At 52.9% G+C, this 19069-nt stretch overlaps 6 protein-coding genes across 6 annotated transcripts; 1 reads left to right on the top strand and 5 right to left on the bottom strand.

Moving 5' to 3' along the window:
• Positions 1–414: 414 nt before the first annotated feature.
• On the bottom strand, positions 415–2901 carry N7532_004521 (Ras GTPase activating protein IRA2; the record flags this gene model as incomplete). The annotated part of the gene is made up of 3 exons (XM_056617015.1): positions 415–2418; positions 2500–2633; positions 2691–2901. 3 exons carry the CDS (start codon positions 2899–2901, stop codon positions 415–417), a joined length of 2349 nt encoding a protein of 782 aa, XP_056477372.1.
• Positions 2902–6259: 3358 nt separating this feature from the next.
• N7532_004522 (seipin co-factor family protein) lies at positions 6260–6958 on the bottom strand (the record flags this gene model as incomplete). Its single annotated transcript, XM_056617016.1, has 1 exon — positions 6260–6958. The coding sequence occupies one exon, from the start codon at positions 6956–6958 to the stop codon at positions 6260–6262; it is 699 nt and encodes a 232-aa protein (XP_056477373.1).
• A 2465-nt stretch (positions 6959–9423) lies between these two features.
• On the bottom strand, positions 9424–10090 carry N7532_004523 (peptide alpha-N-acetyltransferase MAK3; the record flags this gene model as incomplete). The annotated part of the gene is made up of 2 exons (XM_056617017.1): positions 9424–9669; positions 9743–10090. The coding sequence occupies 2 exons, from the start codon at positions 10088–10090 to the stop codon at positions 9424–9426; spliced, it is 594 nt and encodes a 197-aa protein (XP_056477374.1).
• A 226-nt stretch (positions 10091–10316) lies between these two features.
• On the top strand, positions 10317–12312 carry N7532_004524 (phospholipid:diacylglycerol acyltransferase; the record flags this gene model as incomplete). The annotated part of the gene is made up of 2 exons (XM_056617018.1): positions 10317–10637; positions 10702–12312. 2 exons carry the CDS (start codon positions 10317–10319, stop codon positions 12310–12312), a joined length of 1932 nt encoding a protein of 643 aa, XP_056477375.1.
• A 1935-nt stretch (positions 12313–14247) lies between these two features.
• Positions 14248–15690, bottom strand: N7532_004525 (phosphatase PAP2 family protein; the record flags this gene model as incomplete). The annotated part of the gene is made up of 3 exons (XM_056617019.1): positions 14248–14371; positions 14419–15126; positions 15272–15690. 3 exons carry the CDS (start codon positions 15688–15690, stop codon positions 14248–14250), a joined length of 1251 nt encoding a protein of 416 aa, XP_056477376.1.
• Positions 15691–17690: 2000 nt separating this feature from the next.
• N7532_004526 (uncharacterized protein) lies at positions 17691–17897 on the bottom strand (the record flags this gene model as incomplete). The annotated part of the gene is made up of 1 exon (XM_056617020.1): positions 17691–17897. One exon carries the CDS (start codon positions 17895–17897, stop codon positions 17691–17693), a length of 207 nt encoding a protein of 68 aa, XP_056477377.1.
• Positions 17898–19069: the final 1172 nt, after the last annotated feature.

The following is a 19069-nucleotide window of genomic DNA, read 5'->3' on the forward strand; positions in this document are numbered from 1 at the left end:
AAAACCACAAAGGAAATCTCAAAAACATCCAGATCGTCGGCAGGCCCGAGCCAGCAGGCGCAGCCTCTCGATCGTCCTCCGAGTGATATGTTCGTGTATCGACGGCATTCACACTAGACATAAGCCTCGCCTGGTGTACCAAGGCAGACACCGGTCGGGTTCGTCGCAGAGCGTTCATTCAGTCCATCGCGGGTCGAGGGATGGACGGCAGATGGAAGGGTATGGGTATAACATAGAGATTTCCGTGTCCATCAGATCATCAAAAAGATTAAAAGCTGCGGGCGTTCGCAGCCACGCGAGCGTGTGTAGGGGGAGCAGGTAGATGTAAAATGCGAACCCTTTCCTTGGTCTCGTAGTCATCATAAGAGATAGGCATCAGCCGGCAACCCTTGGAAGGTGCAAGTGCGATGGTGTTTACCATCCCTTCTTGCGTGCAAATCGTTTGTTCAGCAGGGCGAGCACCTTGGTGACATTGAACTGAACATATTCCAGGTCTAGGTCCTCCAGATTATCCTTCTGCATCTCCAGCAGGTCATCGAGCTTGAGATCCAGTTCCAGCAAGCCGCGGGCGCGACCCTTGTAGTGCAGACTGATCACAAAGGTGCCGGGCAGCGGGCTCTTGAACATGAAGTAGATGTTCGCCCGACGATTCTCGGGGACATTGCTGCGGCGAATGACGCCCTCCTTCTCCAGCTGCTGATGAGTGAACTTGTACGGGCCCAGCTCCTGGTGCTTCTGTGTTTTCCGCTGCTTGCCCTCGGACTGGCTGCGGACGTTGTGGAGATAGGATTTGTACGTCTCCAGCTGGCCCACCAAATAAGCATTATGGTCGCGGATGGTGGCAAACACCTCTTCGAGTTTGCGTGTCTCGTCCAAGACCTTCTCCTTCAATGAGCCGAGGTGCACCAACTCCTGCTCCACCTCGTCCCGGAGAAGGCTGAACTCGTCGGAGCGATCAATCACGCCCATGTCCTGCAGCTGGCTCAGCAATTCCATGGTGCGAATACCTTTACGCACCATCACCGCGTCATTCTTGAGCGTGGCGGCGGCCTCCGCAATGCGATCCAGACGCAGGGGGCGGCGAGCGACCGAGGAGTTGGTTGGTAGTGATCGAAGAATCTGCACAAATGTCGACTTGGCCTCCATGAAGAAGACCTCCTCCTGGGTAATATCCAGGGCCGAGGTCAGATCATCCAAAGCGGTCTCCCAGCGACTGAAGAGGGGCACTGTGATGGTCCGATTCTCCTTGCGAGGCACCTGCGCGGGCGCGGTGCCCAGCTCTTGGAGGAGCAGAGCCAGGTGCGAGTTGTGGTCCTGGGCGAGGGCCGCACTGTGCTTGTCCAGCAGAGCGTGGGTGGCGTACATTTCGTTCAGGGTGATTTGCAGCTCGAGGTCCCGCTTGGACAGAGCCACGTAGTTGTCCATCTCCAGACTCTCGTAGAAATCCTGCACCTCGCACAGGTCCAGCAGGAACTTGTTCACCCGCTCCTTGTTGCTCTCGATGAAAGGCTGGAGGCTCGCCATGTAGGGCTCTTTGGCGTACGACGGCTTGTTGGCCAAGTTCTGCAGCATCTTGGCAATCAGGGTCAGAGTTCGGCGGGGCTTGTCGGTCGGAGTGGCATCGATCAGCATGTAGGAGCGCGGTGTGACAATGGCGGGGTTGATGAAACGTAGAAAGAAGAAACCGCCGATCAGGGTACAGATGGTCTGGTCTTGAGCGTCGGGGTACTTGCGGCGCGACAGACTGCGAATCTGCTTGCAGATCCACCGGATACCATACGGGGTCTCATCCACGGACTCAATGATCGTGGTCAGGAACCCGTTCGCAATGTCGGTCAGCATCTTCAGCCGCGGCGCAATAATGGCCTGCACCTGTTTATTATCTGCAGCATCCTCGGCGGTCACCGAGCGAGCCAAGTAATCGGGCAGAGAGCCGGTCTCCTCTTCGATTTGTCTCACCATGGACTCGTACACCTTCAGGGGGTTGATTTCGAGATCCACGTCACGCAATTCGATCAGTGAGTTGATCCGGTCCGCCAGGACCTGTTTCAGATAACTCTGACCGGGACCCCGGCGGGTGTAGGTGGTCATCATCCGCGACACGGGGGTATTCTGGCGCAGGAGGGACGAGTACTCGGGGGTGTTGTCGAATTGGTAGGTGAGGACCGACTGAAACATGGTGAGCAGCAGGTGCTCTTCGCGACTCTCGTACTGGTTTCCATAGATGGTGAACATGACGGTCTGGAGGAGGGAATCGATTTCGGCCATGGAGACGAGGCGGCACAGGTGGGCGATATGGCGGGGCTCGGATTGCAGGAGGAACAGCAGATTGCCGTATTTCTGAGTGCGTTCATCGTTGGGAAAGAATCCTTCTTGGGGATCGGCGGTGTCGTCGAGATGGCTGGCGACTTCGTTTTGCTAGAATGGACATCAGTCATTGCCCCTCTCCCTTTCCCCTGTATGACTTCCTAAAGGGGCGGGGAGAAATCAAAATCTTACCTCCTCCAGGGCCATGCGGTTTTGAATCAACAGGGCAATTCGCGAGTCCAAGTATCGTACATCCTTTTCCAATACGAAATTCTTCTTAGATTGGGACGAGATCTTGGACTTGAGTTCTCTCAAGTGCTTTTGCGCTATACAGAGGGGTCAGTGTCAGCACCACCACCCATTCTGAAAGAGGCTGGACATACCGCGTGCCAGGTCATCCGAAATCTCCAGGTCCCTGTCCTTGGCGGACATGGACAGGTAGAGTGCGGTGACCGACATCCGCTTGGATTGGCGGAGCGACCGAGTATCGTGCGACGACATGGTGTTTTGTCGTGCGACAGGCTGAAACGAGGATGAGGACGACGAAGAGGCTCGGGAGATTCTCGAAGGTTGCAGCATGGTAGCCACGGACATGGTGCGAATCGGCGAGGACCGTCCTGGAAAAAGGGCGGTTGTGTCGACTGCACCGCAGGCTGCGCGAGTGGTCGGAGCGGAACGAGGGTGTGCCTTTAAGCGACGACGCGTCAGTCGATGCAATCGCGAGCGATAATCGGTCGTCTCGAAGGCGCCAGTGCATCCAGGTTCCTACCTCTCTTCACTCCCAGCGTAGACCAGGCGATGTGGGAAGTCGGGGGGCCGTCTTCGGGCGACAGGGGGTCGGGCGATGAAGGGCTAGAGCGGCGACGACCGGCTGCAGAGTGGCCAGATCGAGCGATACGAGGGCGACGGGATTCCAGGAACGCCGAGAGTGGAAAGCGCGAAGAGGGAGGAGGGGGGAAAAGAGGAAGGTGAAGAGGGGGACGGAGGGGGAGATTATTATTTCGTTAGTTGCTGTTAGGGCGGTTCTGGGGAAAAGGAAAGGGAAAACTGCGGTGGAGCAGACCCATCATGATTTCCGAAGGGGACCAAAAAGCGATTTATTAATTTATTCGTCCATCGTCATGCAAGGGACTGTAGTATTTTTCTACTCAGTATTTCGCGTATCTTAAACGTGGTGTATTCTGGCATACACATACATCGTACACATAGAGTACGTCGATTACCCCTGGCTAGCCTAAGGTACTGTAGGCGTCGCCACCGCGAACCTCCCCTTTTTGCTGCTTGCCACCGACTGGACGTCCCTCTAACACTTACCGCAGGAGATGATCTCTCCCACCCGTCCACTTTTCCACTTTTTCCGCTGGCTCCACTTCGACTTTGAGTATATGCTGACTTGGCAGATTCGCGCTTCTCGGACTTCGTGCTGGCGCGACTTGCCGAATTACGTCAGGGCCAACGTTCACCCCTACACAGTCAAATCACTAGTTACACGGTGCGGTACCTGCATCCGAGCCAAGTGGTGGACATCCTCCAGCCGCACTGACCGGGGATTGCTGGGGGCCAAGGATGCTCTGTTCTGGTGTCCACGAGACCTCCATATGGACGACATTCTTGTTGGAGCTGGGTTTCAGATTGATTCGACTGGGACGCGACGGACTGGAAGGGCAAGCCCACTGCATTCCAGTATTCCAACTGGTCGCGTCTCGCTACTCCTACGCTAAAAGTTGAGGGTAGGATATACCATCGCGAATATTACTGAAGTTGTACTGGACTGCTGGAAACTGCATGTCCAAAAAAAAGAGACCGGAAACTCCACTTCCGCGCACCAAAGACATGAACGGCACTGTCGCAGGTGCAGCAGTCGTTTGACACTATCAACGGATGTCTCAGACGCAAGGCTCCTGACGGACCGCAGCCGGATTGGCAGCCGGCCCCCATATCCGACATTGTGTCCGCGTGGATGACGAGATGAGCTGAGGTTGCCTCGAGGTCGAGCACGCAGTACATACATTTTCGAATTCTTTTCCATTCCCCGTCATGGCAGCTGGTCTCCCGAAAGAGATTTACAGCCTGATGATTCGTTCCACGTTCACTTACTACTATACGATCTCGCGAATGTCCCCTCTTCCTCACTTCCTCTCTTCCTCCCTGCGCCTCGCGGGGCCTGTCGGTGTCCCAAGCTCGACGCTATGCTCTAAGGATACAATGCTCAAAGCTGGTATGCGGGGGTCCGCGACGCAATGTCTTTGCTTTTCTTTGTCGTTGCTTTTTTTTATCTCCATAGACTAACCCTTTTCAACCCCGGCGCTGCTGGGACATTCCTGGTCAGTGCTTTCTGCTCAGGGGTAAATGCGCGAGAGTGGAGCCTTGCGCCGGTGGGCCTCGCGGGAGACTCGAGCGTTCCCTCTCTTCTCCGCAGCCGTGAACGCTAGGCGCATGGAGACTGTCCTACCTCCCCCTGATCGCGGGACCGTTCTGCTGTACTCCATAACACCAGAACCCTGAGACATCGGGATGGCGGGAGGGATGCAACCGTGCCAACTCAGCCAACTCTACCGGCAGCAAATCAACAGGAGTATTTCCGGTATTGTCAATCCATAACGTGGTCTATCTTGATATTCCTAAATTAACCAACCCGGGCGATCAACCACACGGGCCACCTGCATCCCATCCCGTCCGTCATGAAACGCTGCCAAGCTCCGTCGCAGATCCGTCGCATGCTCGACTCCCAGCCCCTTTCTACTTACAACTCAAGTACATTGGCCGTGCTTCCCGGGGGCTCCCGTGCACTAACCACCGTTCATTCGTTGCCACGCCGTGGATGTCAACGGGATCGGCAATGCATGCATTGCCTCCTCCTGTACGGCACATTGCGAACAACGTAGTTCGGAGGAGCCGGACCCTCCACGGCCACCAAGTGGAGATCCCCTCTGCTCTCTACCTTTTCCGGGCTCGTTAATCGGTGAAGAAGATCCCATTGAAGCGTATTTGCCCGACGTCGAACCTTGCAGTCTTTTTGGCGGGGAATGGCGCCCATGCGCGATGATGTCGACTGTCGCCTGACCGGCTGAATCGGTCTGTGCATGGCTTTTTTCTATCTTCGGTGCTATCGTAGTGACTGGCGACTGCTGACAGCTGCCATTGTGATTGCCATGTGACGTTGGTCGCGATTGCAATGTTAGTGCTATCGAAGCGTTGATAGTGTTTCTGGTTCCATGGCACTGGATCTGCAGTAGTCCTAATGGGATTTGGCTGTTCTACATATGTAACAACGCATAGAGATAGTCAATATACTGGATCTACCGAGTATAATTTTAGCGGTCCCAAAGCAGTTTTGAGGTAGAGAATAGGCAGAGCAAGATGCTTAGCGTGGGAATGGCACGGTATGATTGATGTCCAGCCCACCTCTACATAAGGTTATCCCCTACATATAGCACATTAATGCTATGTACAGGTATGCACCGTCGTGAGGAAAGAATGCCCGAGGCATCAAGGCAAACCGACCTGTGGCTGGTTGCCTCCTCGCTAATATAACCATTCAAGACCTGTTTGAACCTGGGCTCTCCACGTCCATGGTAGGATATCCCAAGGTGGCTTGGGCTTATCTTCGGTCATCAAATGCCATTACCCCTATGAACATACATTCAATGTTTGATAACTGCTGTAGCTAGTGTAGATGCAAGAAAAGCCGTTGCGCAGCTGGTATCCAATGGGATGATCGCCCTAGCAGGTTGCGCTATCTCTGCGGCTGACGGCAATCAGCTGCATTCATCCCCACCGGCGGCAGGTTGATTTGGAATTCGACAGGTGGAGTCGCTTTATTCGAAGCATTGAACGTTGGATTGCATTGCAATTTACTGGCAGAATGGCTATCAAAGTACCACTGTATGCAAACAACTGCGTGTGACACAGGGAGGTACAGCATCATGTACGGCATACTGATCACCCCAACTTAGGTATTCTTTTTCTCGTCTTCAGCCGCCTCTCCCTCCTCTTCTTTATCACCCTCGCCCGCTCCCTGGACCCTCGGAAGCCAAAAACGAGTAATCATCCCACCCAAAAACCGCTGATCGAACCATTTCACCAGCCCATAGAAGATCCACCCCCAGCCCCACAGCGAGACGCCCATCATACTCGCAACCAACAGCACCGGACCCAGGATCAACAGCGACAACAGAGCCCACAGCAGCAATGAGACAGCCGCGAACACAAATACACCAGCTAGGAATACTAGCAGTGGAACACCACAGCAGATAAGCTGACAGACAAAAAAGGTCGAGGCGATCGGCCGGTTAAACGCAGCCTCGTACATCTGCGCCTGTTTCGGGGGCGGGAAGTATCGATCGATAAACCATTTCACGGCCCACTCGAAGGTATCCATGGCCTGCGGGAAGAGACCATGTGCCCACCCACTGAAGGAAGACCAGATGGCCGAGATGTTGATTTCGGGCTGGGACTTGTCATGGTCGCGGGGTGCATCGTCTGATGGGAACTCGCCTGGGAGAACGGGCTCTTTAAGGGTTTCAGTGGTCTTATTGACTTGTTTGAGGGGCTCTTCCGTTGCTGATTGGACGCTGTCTGTTGCGGTCGATTGGACTTTGTTCACTGGGAGGCCTTTGCCGAGGCCGCTGTTGACGGGGTCGAGAGACATGAGGATGATCGGTGAGGGTCGGTTGCAAAGCAAGACCTATAATGTGATATGGATCTGCTGAGATACGCAGTGTATGTGTTCAGACTTCTGGGAAAGGATGTGAGCTCAAAGACAATCCTGGAGCTCGTTCTGAATCAATCTGATCGCGATAGACCCATGACGTAGGGGGCGCCGCGTAAACTTGATAGAACATATTAATTCTACGATCCATTCGTCTTCAGGCGAACCAGCAAGCAACAAGCGAGAAAAGGTTTTCGTTGCGAAACGATGACTTCAATGTCGCTGCGATGTTGCACAAAAACCAATCGTCTTAAAGTTCGGAGTTTATCTGCGGCAACACTGAGGGTACAGGCGTTGCGCCTCTGACCTCGGGGGTCATGCCAGGTGATCAAGACGACTGCGTTGAAAAGTTACACACATGAAGCAGAATATAGGTACAGGCACATCGTGACAGGACTTGGCTAGTGGTAGTAGCACACCAGTACTTTTATACTGCTACCTACTACTGGTACTGTGAGTTGTCCTCTGGAACATATAACTTTGATCACGTGATTAATACATGCACTGCCACAGCCGCCACAGCAACTATGGCACACCCGCGCAATGTAGAGATTGGGGGCAGCAATTTCTGGGAATCAAATACATAAACCACTACGAGCCTTTTGAGGCCGTCTTTGCTACCCGAACCCAGGCCAATATCAAGACTCGATCAGACTTCTGCATGCAAATGGCGCATCAAGCGCACAACATCAGAGAACACACACACACACACACACGATCACTTCCTTCCTACACTACGCTCGTGTAGACCTGACAGACTGCGCTTCTGGCGAGGACGGAAACAGATGATCGAGATTGGTGAAGACGAATGTGAGTGAACAGGTGGTTGTTCTTCTAGTCTATCTAGTCGGGAACATATATATACTTGACACAGGCTGTTGAGATTGGATACGGTGAAGCACTGAATATTGAATAAGGGCCTGCTAGACAAATCGACCTTGATGGAATTGACGGAACTTGAACTTGTCTGTATCAAACTGTCTACATGCGATTCTGGGGGTATTTATCCCTGAACGGGCGCCAAGCCCCCTGACAGTAGTAAACCCTTATTATCGGTCTCGATCGGTGTTCTTCCATGAAGATCCCCTGAATGTAGAATATAATGTCGGCAAGAGCGTTTGAAGCGCATATCAAGCTTAGTGCCTCGGGTTTCCCTGAACAGGCATGCCGACAGAGGTTGGGAATGAGGCATCAATTCGGTGCCTTATCCTGGAACTTCAACACAGGCACCGAACACGGCTATGTGGTTATTCTGCCGAACTCGCAGTAGTAGTGCATGCTAGTCCCCCACTACACTACTAAGCATGCATTAGAAGGTTAAAAACTATATTAACCAAAAAAAAAAACCATCGGGACACATCCTATACTGAGAATTTAAGAAACTCCAAAGTAGGAACACAGACATAGGAGTGGATTACTATAGACTTCATCAAGAAATTACCAGAACCAGATGGATGTAACATGATCATAATAGAGTGTAGTGGACAAATTCATCAAGTACACCTGTATAATCCCAATCACAGAAACTATCCATGCTGATATAATAGCTAGTCTGTTATTACGATATATCTTCACTAACCACAGCATACCATAAGAAAACACATTATCTCGCCGTATATATTGGTTCTCCTCTTCTTCTTGATGAAGTTATGAATACTTGAGGCTGTACGAAATCAATTGATTGTTCGCTCCGAATATCAAGTATATGCATAATAGTTCATGACAGACATGTGAATTGAGGGTTGTCCATACCAATCACATTGAGGAAATTCTTCGACGAGTGTTTCCCAGAAGATATCATGCGGGCGGATCGTGTTGATCTAACTGCAGGTCTGCTCGAGTGCCTTTTGCAGCCATTTTACCGTGAAGGGCTTAGAGCCCAATGTAGCTACCGAGTGAGGGTATCGGACGCGTTGATTGTGAAGTACCTCCTCGCAGGAGTAGACTTGACTTTGTTGAGCATCATGTTGGAAGAATGTGTGAAACGACTTGTTTTGAGTTGGATATGTGAAGATGAATGCTCAGGGCAAGAATCGTTCACATTATGGACTACTAGTAGAAACCATCATTACCACATCAGTAGTAGTCCTCGTTGTGGTACCATGCATCCTCCTTCCCGAAAAGGCAAAGTAAAGTGCGGCCCTGGCGGTGATCAGCCGATGTTGTCACAACCCATCAGATACCGTACTTCCAGTAGTAGTAATATAGCCGGTATCACGAAGAACGATATCAAATTACCATAACCTCGATATGCATTCGCGGCTGAGCACGTAGTGTCCCAGTATCCGCTCAGACGCCAATGAAAGTGCAAGTCTATTTATTCAGGTCATTTCCCATAAGCATTTCATGACACATAATGCCGATGACCCAATAGCAAAAGGGGTATCTCGGTCTGTAAAAGAAACTCAGTTGCCGTTTCCTTGGATCCCGGCCACAGGTAAAATCGGCGCCTCCACGTGTTCTGGATGAGGTGGTCCGTAGGGTTCGAATGCGGTCCGAACAGACCCGACGCCATCTTTGAGGTAAAGCACGAGTCGATAGGCGGAATTCCCGTTCAAGTAGTATCGGTGGAGTCGTTTGCTGCGCAGGAAGCCGAGACGCTCGTACAGCTTCATCGCGCCCGTGTTGGTGATTTCGGTTTCGAGAACGATCTGGAAAACTCTCGCATTAGCAATGAACCAAACAAAACCGTCTAGCTGCACTGTGCACTATGCAAATACACACCTCGTCTGCATCGCGTTCCGTCATCGCATCAATCGCCATGCGGACCAATCTCGTCGCGATGCCTTGTCCTCGATACTCTTCGCGCACGGCCAGCATGGCAATGTACCCCCTCAACGGTCCCCCGCGATGTGGCTCCAGCTTCGACACCACGACTCCCACCATTTCGTCCTTGTCGTCCATCGCGAGAAAGCACAGGTCCCCCCATTGGTAGAGAAAGTACCGGTAGACGTAGATGCTGTAGGGCTCGGACAGGTCCTTGGAGATCAGCTGGCGCATGGCGGCGACATATTCGTTCTCGCGCGAGTTGTCGTACCGCACATAGCGGAGGGCCACGGGCTCTTGGCTCATGGCGTGGTTATTGGCAGGGTTCGGCGCGAGCAGAGCAGAGAGAGACACGCGGAGGAAGCTGCGGGAAGACGAGGGCGGAGCACAATCAGCACCCGATTGCCATGTGACGCCGATCCGCCCACCAACGTCAACGGCCCTGCAGCTGGGATCCCGGCTTTACTCCTATCCCTCCATTCCTTCGCTTTGCAATTGATTCTGATCCGTTCGTTTTCTCTGAGCGGTCGCGATGTTGCGTCGCCGCACGGGCAAGGACGATGCCCCCTCCCGCAAGAGCATGAGCAGCCAGCTCATCCGCCGCCAAACAGAGGAGGACAAGCTCCGCGAGGAGTTCGGGGGCGCCAAGGTCAAGCAGCTGGTTATTAAGCCGCGCAGCAAGCGTCGAAATGGGTTTATCTTCGTGCTGGGTGGGCTCTTTGGCGTTTTCATCGCGCTGTTCTTCGCGAACCAGCAGGAAGTCATTAATCTGGACGGGCTGATGGACCTCAACATCGATTCGTTGATTGATGTGATTCCGCAAGGGATCATGCGCGATGCAAAGGAGTTTTCGGTATGTTGTCGTCCCGAATACTATGGGTGTTGCAGTGAGCTAACTACGAGGCGAGATGCGACAGCAACACGAGCGCGATGCTGTCAATTACGATTCCTTCGCCGTTGGACTACACCTCCAGTCGCAGGGGGTTCATGCCAAGCATCCTGTGGTGATGATTCCCGGAGTGATTTCGACAGGACTTGAAAGCTGGGGCACGGGAGATAGCTCCCGGCAGTACTTCCGGCGACGACTATGGGGCAGTTGGACCATGATGCGGGCGCTGGTGATGGACAAGGCTGAATGGAAGAACCATATCATGCTCGACCGTGATACTGGTCTTGACCCGCCAGGCATTAAACTGCGTGCGGCGCAAGGGTTTGATGCGACCGACTTCTTCATCACGGGCTACTGGATTTGGAATAAGATCTTGGAGAACCTCGCGACAATTGGCTATGACCCGACAAATGCATTCACGGCCGCCTACGACTGGCGACTCTCCTATCTGAACCTGGAGATCCGCGACAAATACTTCAGCCGACTCAAGTCCTATATCGAGACGGCGGTTGACGTGCAGGGCGAGAAGATCACTCTCGCATCGCACAGTATGGGCTCGCAGGTGGTGCTCTACTTCTTCAAATGGGTCGAGAGCGAGGACCATGGAAAGGGCGGACAGGACTGGGTTAACAAGCATATCGACTCCTGGGTCAACATCAGTGGCTGCATGCTGGGCGCCGTCAAGGGATTGACCGCGGTGCTATCCGGTGAAATGCGCGATACCGCACAGCTGAACGCCTTTGCTGTCTACGGACTGGAGAAGTTTCTGTCGAAAGAAGAACGAGCCGAGATCTTCCGCGCCATGCCTGGCATCTCGAGCATGCTACCCAAGGGCGGCGAGGCCGTCTGGGGCAATTCCACCTGGGCCCCAGACAACCACCCAGATCAATCCATGAACTTCGGCAATCTACTGAACTTCCGCGAAACAAATTCCTCCTGGACAAGAAAAAACCTCACCACCTCCGAGAGTCTGCAGTACCTCCTGGACCAGAGTGAGGATTGGTACCGCGATCTTGTTCTCAGCAGCTACTCGCACGGTGTGGCGCATACAGCCAAGGAAGTCGAGGCGAACGAGAAAAACCCGCGTACATGGCTGAACCCGCTTGAGGCTCGACTCCCGAAAGCCCCGGATATGAAGATTTATTGTTTCTACGGCGTCGGCAAGCCCACCGAACGCAGCTATTTCTACCAGGAAGAGCGCGATCCACAGGTCAAGCTGAACGTCAGCATCGACACGACCGTCACGATGAACGATGATATCGACCACGGCGTGGTGATGGGCGAGGGCGATGGGACCGTCAACCTGCTCAGCACGGGGTACATGTGCGCCAAGGGCTGGCACATTAAACGATATAACCCAGCCGGAGCGAAAATCAAGGTCTTTGAAATGCCGCATGAACCAGACAGGTTTTCACCGCGCGGCGGGCCCAACACAGGTAGGTTCAAGTTCGCATTCATTCCGGCAGAGCTAGCCACTAATCAATTCTATACAGGCGACCACGTCGACATCCTCGGCCGAGCCTCTCTAAACGACCTTATCCTCCGCGTCGCTGGCGGCAAAGGCGACCAGATCGAGGAGACGTTTGTTTCAAATATCCGCGAGTACGCGGAGCGTGTACAGATCTTTGACGATGAATAGATAGACCATGACGAATTAAGTGGCGCTAGATTAGTGGCGCTGGGTTTGTTTTGATTAATCGCGATATATGCACATTCACCTACCTCGACCGTCTACCTCGACCTGGTCGGTGAATCAGGATTGCCGTGTATATTAATTGGGCTCATGCCTGGTCGGTGGCTGTCTCATTCCATCTTTAAATTGCGCATCAAATCCTGTATAGTCTTCCCAGCCCTGAAGGCCACTGTAGAAAATCCGGATCTAAGAATACATCCATGGATAGCGATATGGCCTTGATACCTAACCTGTTTCAAATGACTATTTAGATCTGAGTTACTCAAGATCGATACCACCATGGAACTGACTCACTTGTAATAACTATACTATACCCGAGAGAGTGTAACTAGTGACACCACAAGCACGACTCTGTCGAAACAAGCCTGTCAACTTCGTCTAGCCCACACTGCATGACAAGAAACAGACTGGAAAGATACACCACTCGGAAGATACACCAAGACCTACAAGTCATACCTTAGTAAGTACCGTGCACCAACCTATCAAAACCCTCCCACAAAATGATGCATTAGTCCACTCTGAATACGAACTACGCCCCCCATCCCAATGTGATCCAGCCCGAACGGTGCAGATTATGCAGCACAAGCACAGCCTCTCCACCTAGGGCAGTCAGACTCGGACTTCCACATGTCCGGAGTCCGTGAGATCGACGCCTGCAGGATCGCTGGGTTTCGACCAGACAGCGACGGCTGATCTGCGATGTGCGGGGGTTCTGTGGGTTTCCTGGCTGCATGGATCACATTGGCCACTGGGTGCTGTATGGAGTCGAGGTATTAAGATGACAGCTTACACGAAGTACCTTAAGTGTATGATTTACGAAAGTTTACACAGAACAGGTGAATGTGATAGTAATGTACAATTCATCATAACTTCATCTAGGGATTAAGAATAATGCTGACGATATCCAACGTATCCTCCCACCCCTTAGGAAAGACATTAATGTAGACCACACATTTAGGTCCGGGCGGTGCATGCCGTTGGCATCGCGCTTCATTCCTGTCAGAAGCGAAGCGAAGCGATCGGCGAGAAATGAGACAAAGGCTCCGTCAAAGACCCTCTCCCATCTCCTACCGTCGTGCATGGTGCTGGTGATCCCAAGCCAGCTCTTCTCCTTGCCAACGCTGTTTCACCTGCCAGCAGCGAAGGCTACCCGCTGAGGGGTCGGGAATCTCGCACATCTCTTCTATGTGCCGATGCAAATGTCCTCAAAAGTAGATATCCATAAACAATTCTAATGCACAGCGAGTGTAGTGCAAGCAATGGCGCCGAAACCTTTTTTAATTTCCCCGAAATAAAACAAGTCCCAGGCGCCAGGTTCGTAAGCGATCGACACGAATGATATAGTAATTTTGGTGCATCTGGACGAGCTCGAAGCGAAAAAAGGGGTGGCTCGCCCAGGGAAAAAAGTCGTAGCGAAAGACATGGGTGAGAATCGAAGTAGAAATAATGGTCGAATCGACCCCATGGACGAATGGGGTCTGTCCGAGTCTGTACAAGCGAAGGTTTCCAACGGTGGCAGAGCAAGACGAGGCGAGTCGCGTGCCGCAAGCCCAAAGCAGGTGAATGGGGCCAGCCACCGGAATTAATATTATAGACGGAAGTCACTTCATCCCAGTGTCGAAAAGTGGAATAGGGTGACAAGGCATGTACAGCCAGAAGGTAAAACGTAACCTTCGGCTCAAGGCGGATCGAGAACCGCGCGAACCGGAGGTTTTCAACAGGTGATTAAAAACCTTAGGTGTCGAAAATGGCTCGATGCAGATAATGGTCCCAACATTGTCGTCAAGTTTGAAAACGCCGGCATTGAAAAAAGTACTACCGCAAGGTAGTTGATGCAAATAGTGAACAAGTCGAAAAAAATGGTATATGCAGCATTGGAATTTAGCGACCGGCCTCAATGTCGTGGTTCGAGGTCAGAGTTTCGCTCTCCCAGGTGTAGTGGTCGTCGACGGGGCTGAGCGAACCAGAAGAAACCGAGGACGAAGAGCCCACGGTCCACTCGTCGCTGTCCAGGTTGAAATCCCCTCCAGGCTGGCCAGATCATAGCCGAACTCGCGCGAGTAGTCGCCAACCTCGACATAATCGTAGTCCCAGCGGAACATCTTATCGGACTGGACGCGAGGCAAGAAGCGGGTCTTAGCGAAGTAGAAAGCGACGGTGGCGAGCAGACCACCGCAGACCAGGTCGACGGCGTAGTGGTGGGAGAGGTACATGGTCGCCCACCACATCCACAGGGTATAGGTGACCCAGAGGAACTTCATGCGGGGGAAGACGTGGCTCATGAAGAGCGCGGCCAGGGTGGAATCCGCCGCGTGCAGCGAGGGGAACGCACCAAAGACCACGGGAGACTGCTTGAAACCCGAGGTGTACAGGTCAATGCCCAGGAGCTTGTCAATGCGGGCCAGACCTGCCGGGTTACCCTGCATGGAGTAGTCGGCGGGCGCCAGACCGTACAGATTCTCATACCACGGGGGGGAACAGGGGAAGGCCAGCTGAATGGTCACGGCCAACATGCTGATATATCCGAGAGTGCGAGCGAAGAGGGGGGTGGTGCCCGGGGGACCAAAGATGAAGAGGATCAGGGAGACGACAAAAGGCGCACCGTAGTGGCACAAACCATACGGAATCCAAGCCAGCACATCGAGCACCACGTTCTGATGGGCCGACAGAATGTTACTGATATTGGCACCATATAAGATATTCTCCATGGCCGGGAGCACCCGGACCCAGATAGCAGGTCGCCAATCGCTAGGAACGAATCTATTGGAGGGGGAAAGGGAGAGTTAGCCTATACGTTGAAGAGTGTATTGCGGCAAATCACCCGGGCGTCGGGACAGAATTGCGCTCGGGGAAGGCTTCCGATCGCCTCCAGGGGGAGGCGAATTTGCCTGAGGGCAACACTTACTGGCACGCGTAGAAGAAAATGAGCCACCCAGCGATGGGCAAAAACGGAAGAAAGAACTGCCGGGTGATGGGCAGCATCAATGATAACAAGATGAGGGTGGAGATGGCGGTCTTCGCGAGTGGGCCAGGGTGTTGCATGACCGTCAGGGAGAAGATGCCGATGATCAGGAGCAGCAGATACTGGAAATCATACATGGTCCATCGATGCGCCTGCAGGGATCGAAGGGTGTCGACGGGCGAGAAGGAGGTTTGCAGGGTCGAGATCGAGGATGTTGGCGATAAGCGACTCCGTAGCTTTGACCGGATCTTGCGGCGCATGCGATGCGGCACCAGCATCTGAAAGGAGCGCCATGGCATCTGGATCTGGAGTTTGCCGAACTGGTTCTGTGTGCGATCCTTCCATGAGGGAAACGTGGACATCTTCGCGGCGGACGAGTCCCCTGGAAGGAGACTGCGGGAATCACTCGAATATGGAGAAGGGGGGTTGAGGCGGAGAGCGGGAAGGATCGAGGGATGCCGCGGGATGGGATGGAAGGAATTCGCGAGATGGGACAGTCAAGGTCACCAGCCGACCGGCATGCGAAGGCGTAAGGGGAGAAAGACCGGTCTGAGAAGCAAGGCGCCGAGCCCAAAAGTGTGGTGAGAAGGAAGAGGGAGGGGGAGTAAGGAATTAAGAAGGGGAGCGGCCAGGAGATTTGGATGGTATTATCCTGTAATCTTACGAACATGTACGTGCCAGGTTTGACGCCGAAGTCCATGTCGTCACTAGTCCTGTTTGGGGCCGTCACGGTCGGCGGTGCACTTGGCGCTACTGCCTACCACTGTAGTAGATTACTACTAAGCAGCATTGTTTTAGGGTATGTATGCTGCTGTTTAATTTCTACAAAGTGCAGTTGATTTATTCTGTTTACTTTGTCGACGCGATCAGAGATTGCTGAAGGGTCGATGTACCTGTAATCGCCGTACGGCCGGGACTGCCGGGCGGATGCCGCGGAACGGAGGTCACGGAGGCCGATCGGGCAGATGCAGAGATCACGGGAGACTGTTGCAGTCGAGGCCGAAGCCTAATACATAACTCAGCTTTTTTTTCTTTCAGAAGGACCAAGTCGACTGCTAGCAGAGTATTTGTAGTCGACTGACTATTATCCTAGAGTTCAAATCATACCTACCCGTACTTTGGGTACTACCAGTCTTTGTAGGACTCGGTATACTCGTACGATGGGCCAAGGTACTATACTGTACACTATGTGTGCAGCGCATAATGCATTTCAGGTCGTCAGTAATACGGTTGGGACGCAAATGCAAATTTTCAATATAAGATCCATTGGAGGCTGCCAATTGGCCCACTGGGACCAGCGGCCCCATCGTTCAGGCAAAGGCCCAACGAGAGGTCGCAATGCGTCGGCCCAATTTCGCTTAACTAACAGCCAGCTCGTAACCGTATTACGCCTTACTAAGAGGACTACTTGCGGTCGTCCTGGTGATTCGTCTGCGAGGCCGCGGTTCCAGGGGACCTGTCCATTATACATGGTCGAAGTGAACATCCTCCAGCCGTGGTCAGGTACATCCTCGGCTGTTACCTTGATCACGGCGAGGGATTACAGTCGCGATATACCTACCAATATCCACCAGACTTTGGGAGGTACAGCATACAAGTATCACCGAGTCGACGGTGTCGTGTGTCCGACGCGACCGACTATCGATACGATGCGGCAAGTGACAGCTCTAAACCCGGTGGAGCAAAGGTAAAAGCCAAAAAAAAAAAATTAAAGAAACGAAACAAACTTGCCCGCTAAAAAATCAGTCAAACTCTGCACTAAGTGGCCGCTATTAGTTGGGTTTCGCGCGGGCTCCAGCGCGTAGATGAGGATGTGCAGGCCCATACCTCCTCCGGTGTCTCAGCACGGTATCCAGCCACCGGCTTTTTCACAAAAGCGCAGGCTGACCTGACCCGATTTGAAATCCCGCAAGCCATTACATGTCGCTCCATTACTTAGTCCTGTCGAGCCGATTCATGCTAAGGTGATCGTGGTTAGCTTGTCGCCCCAAGTTTCAGGTGCGCGACCGGGCGGATCACCCGGGGCCAAAGCTCTTGTACCTGACAAGGCGAGCTGGGTCCGCCTATCCGCGGTACGTATGTAGTGGCATATGGAATTCTCCGATTCAAATCGCGATTTATGTGGAAAGCGTTCCTTGGGCGACATTCGTGGTACCTCGTTGCTCCGAAGCACAATAATTGGGCGAATTATCGTCTCAGAGTGCATGACTGGCCGTGCGACGGAGGATGGGCACAGTAGATCGTCTCTCGCCGGGACCGTCCAGGGGCAAAGGCAGAGAAGTAGAATTGTCTTCATGGCCCGCGTCGACCCCTTCGATACTCTCGCTCTGTCGACGATCGTTGCCGCGTCCTGTGCCGATGGTCAGCTCAGACCACATCCAAAGCGGTTCGTGCAGGAACTGGGGGACCCACGCGAGACTCTGCTGGCCACGATCCACCAAATCACCGAGTAGAGGAGGATAGTGTGGCCGAAGACCATCAGAACTATCGCCTTTTCCGTGAAGGTGGCTTCTGGGGAGAACTCTTGCCGTTCGAGGAAGGCGTGGAAGGACTCGGAGACGGGTGCCATCGTGGTGGCTGAAGCGAAGCTGGTGTCAGTGCTCAGGAGCTGGGATGGCATTTCTCATTAGTACTTACCTAGGAAGATGAGACCCCGATACAGATGTAGATTTTGATGATGGCGTTGGAGGTATCGACGGAGCTGGGTGATGGGGTGAGCTGGAGTGGTGAGATTCACCTGGAAGGTCGCCATCCAGGCGTGCCTTCCCGTTTAGATGTGCAATGTAGAAGTGACCGCCATCATCACCTCCCGCCTACTCTTCAGCAAGCGCTACGATAATTTTGACGACGTCATAGCGATACAGAAAGGTATTCTCGACACCTGATCGCAATTATCGCCAGGTTAGTCTACCGCCATGGTAGATCTTTATCTGAAGTATACACCACCAGAACTCTATACTCAAAGCAGACCCTAAGGGATGACAGAGCAGGAATGATCATAGTAATCTAACATAAACCCGACACACACTGCATCGCCATAGATCCATCGACACTGGTGCAGCATCATGAACGAGTCGTCAAATCCCACCACAACGTCCGTTTCAGATACATGAACGCGCTTGACAAGAACCCAATCACACCCCCCACTCCGTTCCTGGCGCTTACCCATACCCTAGGGTACGTCAGAACAATCAAACTGAAAAAACGGGTTTTAGGGACTGACGGGTACGTATGAAATTACACTTGCACACATTCGCGTACTCGTATACCCTCGTAATATTCGCAGTCGTACGCCAGAAATGGATAATACATTATAGGGGTGGCTGCCTGCAGTGGGGGCTAATTCCGCTCAGGGTGATGCACATGCAAGGCTTATCCAGCCCAGCCACGGCTGTGCCATCGATTTTCAGTACGCCAGTGGAGATGTCAGGTCGAGCATTGAAAGTAATGGGCCCGTGGCTTGGCTCTCGTCTTTCCACGTAGGAAAAGCAGCTCGTGGATGGAGATGAATGGGGTAGACGTGGCGCGATGCGCACCGCTGGACTGCGCCACATAGGAATTGTGGGGATCCTCGTATATTACTGACCTCATTGTCAGCGGCATTTGCTTGGACTGATGCGCTATTCGGTAATACTGTACCCTAAGGTATGATGGCTTACAAAGGACTGACATATGTTGAAGTGGGTGGTGTGGTGCGAAAGTAGATGAGGCTCGGGTCGTATTCGTGTACAGCTAACTCTA

The sequence above is a fragment of the Penicillium argentinense genome, assembly GCF_028826775.1.
Source record: "Penicillium argentinense strain IBT 30761 chromosome Unknown utg000004l_segment0_segment0, whole genome shotgun sequence".
NCBI classification, from domain to species: domain Eukaryota; kingdom Fungi; phylum Ascomycota; class Eurotiomycetes; order Eurotiales; family Aspergillaceae; genus Penicillium; species Penicillium argentinense.